Below are 8,863 nucleotides of genomic sequence, written 5' to 3' on the forward strand. Positions count from 1 at the left end.
CCTAACTTTAACCCACACAAATGCCTCCTTTCAATAAAGTAACAGTTGTTACTTTTAGTTTTTAATGAAAGTATTTCTTCTGTGCTGTGGACATTTATTGGTGAGGCTTTGTCTTTTCATATATATATTGATCTTATTTTTTGTGTATTACATCTTTATAAACTGTGTTCATTTCCTACTGAAATGCATGATCATATGAATTTAAGTTAGCTAAGCTTTTTCCTGTATACTTTCTATTTTTGCATTGATCATTTGTGTTATGACTTCATGCTTTTTTCGGGTTGCTCAAAGCTTTCTCTTTTTTGTGTAGTCAAATTCTAGTATTTTTTTTCCAGATTTTTAAAAGCCTTTCTTACCTCCAAATTATAGTCACAGTCAAGAATTCTATTTCACTGTTCTTTGTTTTTTCCTCCATGTTGGGATTGAATCCAGGGTCTTTACCCTGAACAACATCCCCAGCCTTTTATCTTTTTAATTTAAGGCAACATCTCATTAAGTTCCTAATTGCTCAGGATGGCTCATACTTGATGATCCTCCTGCCTCAGCCTTCCAGAGTGCTGAGATCGTAGGCATGAACCACCATGCCTAGCTTTATGGTCTTTAATGACGTTATTTTTTATTACTAAATGTTTAATTCACAACTTCTTTTGATGGAAGTAAATTAATGATTACCATTTTAACTTTTCCTCAAAGGATGTACCAACTGCCTTAACATCAGCTTTTGAACATTCTATCTTACTTTGACTTTCAGATGATGAACTCCAGTATATAATTATGCCCATTTCTATTCTTTATCCAGTATCAAAGAGCTTTAACTATACCAATATTTAAAATATTTGAAGGACAGACAAACCTGACTAAACTTCCTTATTTTTCTTGCAGATGAGCTTTGGGATAGTTTTGTCAAACTACAGAGAAAATTCCATTGGGTGATGGTTGAGAATACAGATAGTCTGATTGATTTAGGAAAACTGAAGTTTCAGGAGAATTAAAGTGTAATTAATTATACAGAATTTTAAAACATTTTAATCATGTTAAAACATCTTTAAATCATTTCATTTGGTAAATTTTTGTTGGTATATGTCTGCTCTCCTGTGAATGCGTGTTTTCTTTACTGTTTTATGATTTTTCTGTTTAGGAGCATTTCACATTTTATGTGCTTTTTATTTTTAAAAGTTTTAAAAGTTTCCTGCCATAGTTTTCCATTGTGCTTTCTAGCCAGTAATTTCATTTGAGTGTTCATTAGTTGGTAGTGGTTTTTAGTTTGATTTTGCTTTTTTTTTTCCCCTAGACTTTCCCTTTATGGATTTTGCTTGCAAGCAACAGAAGCCCATTCAAACTAGGTTAGGCAAAAAACAGATAGCTTATTTGAGAAGTAAGGGGCGTTTTCTGTCACCCAAGAACACAACAGCCTGAATTTCAGTTTAAAAATTCAAGGATCAAGGGTAGTATGCCAGGTAATCTTGACCATCAACTTGAGTGGATGAAGAGACCCCCAGAGAGGTGGCAGATTGTGGGGGGCGGGGTCCGCACTAATCAGTAGATTTAGCCACTGATGTTCATGGCTGAATATGCTGTTAGGTTTGTATCTTTGAATGATGTGTGTCTTGAGGGCCCCTCCCTCTGGGCTGTGATTCCTGACCTCCATGAAGTGAGCATCTTCGCTCCAGCACCCTGTCCATAATATTCCTTTCTTGGGGCCAGTCAGCCATGGACTAAAACCTCCGAAAGTGGGCTCCAAATAAATTTCTCCTCCTTTAAATTGTGAGGGTTAGGTATTTTGTTCCATTGATGGGAAAGCTGGCTCTATGTGTACTTTGCATCTCTGAAGTGATAGTCTTCTTTTTCTAGTGGTTTTCCTGCTCTAGAATACTAATTTCTCAAATTCTTAGTTTTTAACTTTAACCTTCAGCATATATTCTTACTCAGGTATTCTGACATGCTGATTGGTTTCCATCTGTGCCTATCACTGACTTTCATTTTTTTATTTGCTGCTGTTTCTTGTTTTGGAGTTAGTGTTTCTTTCTTCCAAAGTATATTGATGAAAACTTTCAGTATGAAATTAGAAAATAAATGGAAATCAATAGGGGTAACTTTATAGCAAGGAATCAGAGTATTTATATATTATCTTCCTTAACTCTGACAAATCATATGTGGTAAAAATTTCAGCTGGGGCCCTTCACCTAGAGGATATCTTCTTGCGTTACATGATATTGCTTGCTTGTGGAAGGGAACATGATCTAGATCTCTTCTGTACAATCTGATAGATGTTTAGATGTGGAATAAGCTCAAAGAATATTTGTTCCAGGGAAGAAAGTCAGAGAGAAATTCCCACTCCCATTATATCCTTTCCTTTTTTAGAATTTTGTTTTTATGAGTTCATATCTGCAATACATAAGGATTACATTCCACGTGGGAGTTGGTGCATGCACACAATGCATCTCAATTCTTTTTATTGGAGGGCACCCTTCCCCTTTCCTCCTGCCTCCTTCCCTCCATTTTCTGCTGCTGCCAATCTGGTAGCACAGCGAGCAGCTGCCCACCATCCAGGCTCTCAGAGGACCAGCTCTGTGAGCTCAGGACATCTCTGAAGTTTGGGTTGGAAATGGTAGGAAAGTAACAGTGGAACAAGAGAGCAAAACCAGTCAATGCAATTCCCCAGAGCACATGAACATTATGGCAGGAACATCACATGGAAGACACTAAGTCAGTAAAAGGTTCTGGCCTGAGTTCATTGAGACTGGTGTGACTGTAGAAGGACAGCAGTACGTAGGGCCAGGGGAAAGGGGACACTTGTTAGTAAGAAAGTTTTCTTGTAGTTTGGGTGGATCCCTGGAGTTCATGTATTGGAACACTAATGGTGGTGGAAGGTTGGGCCTTTGGGAGGTTATTGAGTCCTGGATGCAAAAATTTGGGTATTCCTAGAGACGTTGACGCAGGAACAGGGGAATACAGGAGTAGAGGTGTGTCTAGGGGACTCACTGATAGGAAAGAACTACGAAAAAACAATAGATAGTGCAAAGATAGTACAAATATAAGTTACTAAGTTGGGTGGTTCCCCGCGTATAGCATAGTTTTCCCTTTCTCAAAGTCAGAAACACTAGTTTGGAGTCCCAAATTCTCCTTTGTGTGGTTTTAGGTAAATAACCATCTTTTTCAGAGAGCAACCTGAGAACCCAGAAGACTGGGGCGGCGGGGGAAGAAGGCAGCACAGCACACGGGGAGGGAGAATTGTCAGCGAGGAGGTGATCCCAGAGGCACAGACAAACGGACAAGGAGCTCAGGAGCAGGGGGATTTCCCAGCAGGCAAGAAGGATCAAAATACAGTGCAGATAATGCAGATATAACTTGGTCACTGGAACGACTGACAAAATTCTGAATGTCTTCTGATTTAGAACCTGGAATGGGAGCTCAGACACGCTGGTCCCAAGACCCAAATTTCACCTTTTTCTCTGTGATCGTGGGCAAATGATAATGTCTCCGAGCCAGCTTTTTCTAATAAAATTAGAATTTTAATTTTAAAAAATAATATAAAGTGTTAGATTGTTAATAGTTGATGCTGAGCGAGTATGCAATGGCAAAGGAATGATCAAGTCATAAACATATTGTGCGTCCGTTTACACTTACAGAGTGAATTGGTGTTACAGTCACTGTTTGTGGTTTTGCAGACTCGAGACTCCTGGCGTCCAGCACCCCTGAGCTGAGTCATGGCCGGCGCATATAAAGTGACCGAGCTGGTCATCACCGGGCTTTTCAGAGCCTCCATTTTCTAATAATGAAATTAAACAAATTTAGATAATACAGAGCCTTGTATTGTTAATATTTGGTGCTGAAAGAGTCCATACTAGGTAAATGAATGATTGAATACTACCTGGTAAACAGCCTAAAAGGGCTAAAAATGAAATAAATTGGTGTTACAAGCTTTGTCTGTTTGTTGCAGGCCTCTTACCACCTAACATCCAGCACCCCTGAGCTGTGTCCATGGCCGGCACAGAAAATGTGACCGAGCTGGTCATCACTGGGCTTTTCCGGGGTGCAGAGGTGCAGAGAGCGTGTTTTGTGCTCTTCCTGCCCGTCTACCTGGCCACGCTGCTGGGCAACGGCCTCATCGTCCTGACGGTCAGTGTCAGTCAGAGCCTGCGCTCCCCCATGTACTTCTTCCTGGGCTACCTGTCCCTGGTGGAGATCTGCTACTCCTCCACTGTGGTGCCTAAATTTCTCACTGACCTTCTTGTCGAGGTCAAAACCATCTCCTTCCAGGGCTGCCTGGTGCAGATTTTCTGCCTCCACTTCTTTGCTGTTGTTGAGATTCTCCTGCTGGTGGTGATGGCCTATGACCGCTACGTGGCCATCTGCAAGCCTCTGCATTATATGAGCACGATGAGACGTCAACTGTGTCATGGCCTAGTGACTGGTACGTGGCTGGGGGGCTTTCTTCACGCCCTCATTCAGATTCTCATCACCATCCCGCTGCCCTTCTGTGGCCCCAATGTGATTGACCACTACTTCTGTGACCTCCACCCCTTATTCAAGCTGGCCTGCACCGACACCTCTGTGGAGGGGATTATCGTGCTGGTCAACAGTGGATTAATCTCCCTCTTTGCCTTCCTCACCTTGCTGTGTTCCTACATCGTCATCCTGCTCAGCCTGAGGAACCATTCTGCGGAGGGGAGGCGCAAGGCCCTCTCCACCTGCGCCGCTCACATCACGGTGGTCGTCTTGTTTTTTGGACCCGCCACCTTCCTCTATGTGCGTCCTGCCTCCACCTACACCGAGGACAAGCTGGTGGCTGTGTTTTTCACAGTCTTTACTCCCGTGCTGAACCCCATCGTCTACACACTCAGAAACATGGAGGTGAAAATCGCCATCAGGAAATTGTGGGGCAGAAAGGCAAACTCGGGGATGGGAAAGTAATAAGAAGTGGATGTTAGATGGCTGTGAGTTTTGGAAATAGAGTTAGACTTCAGTGGGAGAGTTGACAGTTGCAGAAGCAAACATAAGGACTTTATGTCATTGCTGCTGTGCCTCTAGTTAATAATGAAAGTGCCCTTTTATCCTGCTGTAATGTTCCAGACAGAGCTTACATAGTCTACTGAACAGCATGGAAGTTAATCCAGTAGTTTCATGAGCTTGTGCAACGTGAAAGACAAACCATGTTAAACATAAGGACATTTTGACTCTTTTTTTAAGGTGAAAATCACCTCCTTTTTTTTTCTTTATCCCCCTCCTTCATCTCTAGTAAATTACATATACATGGGGCACAGAGTGACATTTCTGTGCATATATACAATGTATAACGATCCAACTAATATCATTGACATTTCTATGAGTTCATATATTTATCATTTCTTGCTTTGGAAATACTCAAAATAATCACCTTTAACTATTATAAAATTAATTCTTGTCATCCATAGTTACACTATCATCCCATACAATATTAACAATTATTCCTTCTATTTGCCTTCACCACTGTATAAAGAACATTTTTTTTTTTGCTTTAGCAGAATTTTTTTTTTCAGCTTTAATTGAGTTTATTGGCACATTTTAGGGATACAGTACAGCTACATTCATTGTTGGGATCTTGTACCTCTACATGACAAGTCTTGATTCTCATTTTTTCCCCTTACCCCTACCCTCCCTTCACCACCTCTCCCCTCCCCTTCTACAAACACTTTATTTTCATCTTTTCATTATCTCACATTTTTTTCTTTTCCTTTATTACCCTTCCCCTACCCATCCCACCTTCCCTACACCTTTAGCTCCTTTCTTCTCATTTCTAAATGACCATAATCTTATTAGGATCTTATGTTTTATTGCAGATTATTCACACCAAGGAAACTATTCAGTATTTACACATGTGTGACTTATTTATTTCATTTAGGAGTATATCTTTAACATGTATCCATTTTCCTATGAATGAATCTATTTTCTCACTCTTTAAGGCTGAGTAATATTCCATTTTATAGAAAAACCACATCTCCTTTATCCAGTTTCCAACTGATGGGTAAATGGACTGTTTCCAAGATTTAGCTATTACAAACTGTGCCGCTATACACATGGGTGCACATACTTCTCTGTGATATGATTCTTTAAGTTCTCTTGGAAAGATACCCAGCAGAGGGATGGCTGGGTCAAATGGAACCTCCAGTCCAAGCTCTTTGAGGTATCTCCATATTGATTTCCATAGTGGTTGCACCAGTCTGCACTCCCACCAACAATGGAGAAGGGTTCCTTTCTCCCCTCAACCCCACCAACATTTGTTATTGTGTGATTTCTTGATAGCAGCCATTCTTTGTCAACCCATACAATATTAGCACTTATTCCTTCTATTTTCCTTCACCACTGTATAAAGAACATTTTGATGAATATTCTGTTAGTTAAAAGTCCTCCCCTCAGTCTCATTCTCCCTCCTACCTCACCTCCTTTCCTCCCATCCTGCCATACTTGTTCATTCTGCTTTTCTTCTCCCCACTCTGTTCAAGCTCACTCATAATTATCGGAGACCCCTGTGACGGGTTCTGGCCTCCTGCTCAGTGCTATGGCACATATAAGAAGAAAAGAATTAAAGGGGAAAATGGGGAGCCAGAATGGCCAGTGCCGGGCAAGCAGCAAAAGACCTTAGACAGCCAAAGCTGCTGATATTTCTTGGTGACATTATAGGTTAGGGTGAGAGGGCTATGTGTTGTTGCTAGGGATACATTCCTGATGAAGGCAAGGCTTGTACGAGAAGACCAAAGCATTCTTAATTTGGGGAATGGAATTTGAGTCTGAGTCACTCTGACCTTGGCTGCCATGTTATTTGGTCACATGGGCTCTGGCTGGACTCACTTCTCAAGACAAGCCCAACTGTGGGGTTAACTCCTTACAGCCTGCACTGGGCATAATCAGTGGAGCAGTCCCTCACACATAATAGCAACTTGTATTTCATTTGTAATGGAAGCCAGCCAGTGGAATTATCAGTGGTATACTTATAATCTGACTTCCTCTTCCAATGTAGATTGTGTCTTTGAAAATTAGATCCAGGGAGTTTTCAGTTCTGTTTATGCCTTGGTGTCTTGTACCCAGGCCATTTGAACAGGCCCCTCAGAAGAGTCCCTGGAGCAATTTCACTTCTGCTGATGTATTGGCAAAAGAGACAGTCCTTTGGGCCCTCACAATGTTGGGCATTCACAAAGAATATCAAAATGAGATAGAGTCAACCTATCAGTAGTGAATGATCAAGTTCAATATTTTTCTCAAAAAGGAAATCATTTTCAGACTTCTCAAGACATTAAAAAATTACAGAATTGAAGCACCGAGAGGCAGCCTGAGCCCCCATCCACCTTGGGAAGGAGATCCACGCCTGCTCCCGACCCAGTCGCCATCGCTCAAGTGCTGGAAAGGTAGCCACGCAGGCGCCCCTGAACCCCCATAAGCCCCCCCCGCACTCTCAGACCTCCTGTGCCAGTCTTTGGACCCACTCTGCAGAGGCAGAGGTGGTCATCAAGGGTATTTCTCTGAGTTCCCAACTTTGAACATCTTTAAAGAAAGGGCGTGGGAAACCTGTAATAGAACATTGTGGAGTTCAACCATTCAGAAGGTTGGGGAACTCAATCTGGGCCTTGCAGCCTGAGGTCAGTCAGCGTCATGGGGTTCAGCCATCAGCTAACTGAGATCAGGGGTCTTGCATCCTCCCTCTGTCTGAGCGATTAAATGGTAAATACACTATATTGAAATTTTGTTCACTGCAGACATGTTCTGGACTGCTTCTTGATTTCAATTTAATTCAAATGATTTAAGGGTGATAGACTAGTGACTACCACTGGTGGTCAGTGTCTTAATGTGTTGCTTATTGTATCAGCTGGGGTAAAGCATTGCCGTTGATTTGATGAGCTGTTTTCTCTGATGTTATGAAGATGAGAATGCCTGTGGGTCATTAGAGACACAGAAGCTAGGGCGCAACTATATCAGGAAGATTTGGGTGATAATCCAGAGATTAAACCAAGGACAGTCCCACAACAAAAATAAAAATGAGAAAACACTTAAGCAAGACACAAGAACAGACTTCCAGTTTACCAATGGCAAACAGTAGGGCAAGTGAGGATGAAAAGGCCGATAGTGAACCACCAGGACACCCTGAACTCAAAGCACAGGAAGTAACAAAACAGATCAATCAGGCTGTAGAAAAATTCAAAACAGAAATAATTTCCCATATAACCATAGAGATAGTGGGCAAAATGGAAGTCGTGATTCGAGACTCTAGAGCAGAAACTGACAAAAAAATAGATGAGCTCAGGACCATGATAGAAGCCATGAAGGCCCAGCATAAGAAAGAAATGGAAAAAATAAACGCCCAACATAGGAAAGAAATGGAATCCATAAAACAGATTCAAACAGATATCCAAGAGATTAAACACACCATTGAAAGTGTACATAACAGAATAAAAGAATGTGAAGATAGACTCTCAGATATAGAAGATAAGATTGCAGTCAGTGACCATGAAAAGAGAGGCCTCTTAAAAACAGTAAGAGATCATGAGAAATCGATCCAACAACTCCTAGATGATGCAAAGAAGAATAACATAAGACTGATAGTAATACATGAAGCAGCAGGAGAAAATACAAATGACTTAAAAAAGCTGTTTGCAGAATTAATGACAGAAAACTTCCCAAACAGAGGGGAAGAATTTGACATTCAGATAACTGAGGCATATAGGACCCCAACTAGCTAAAATCAAAAAAAATCTACACCTAGACATATAATAATCAAGATCCCAGAAACCCAACAGAAGAACAAAATACTACAAGCAGTAAGAGAAAAGAAACAAATCACATGCAAAGGAAAGCCCATCAGAATCACAGCAGACTTTTCAACACAAACCCT

The 8,863-nt window shown here is 41.2% G+C and overlaps 1 protein-coding gene across 1 annotated transcript; it reads left to right on the forward strand.

The window, feature by feature from the left end:
* Nucleotides 1-3,981: 3,981 nt before the first annotated feature.
* LOC104854228 (olfactory receptor 4B1) lies at nt 3,982-4,914 on the forward strand. Its single transcript, XM_010612665.1, has one exon. The coding sequence runs from the start codon at nt 3,982-3,984 to the stop codon at nt 4,912-4,914; it is 933 nt and encodes a 310-aa protein (XP_010610967.1).
* Nucleotides 4,915-8,863: the final 3,949 nt, after the last annotated feature.

The sequence above is a fragment of the Fukomys damarensis genome, unplaced genomic scaffold, assembly GCF_012274545.1.
Source record: "Fukomys damarensis isolate Sample0158 unplaced genomic scaffold, DMR_v1.0_HiC HiC_scaffold_27, whole genome shotgun sequence".
NCBI classification, from domain to species: Eukaryota; Metazoa; Chordata; class Mammalia; order Rodentia; family Bathyergidae; genus Fukomys; species Fukomys damarensis.

Excerpts from the sequence above, each read along its gene's own strand:
- LOC104854228 (XM_010612665.1), top strand. The coding sequence starts at position 3,982 with ATGGCCGGCACAGAAAATGTGACCGAGCTGGTCATCACTGGGCTTTTC.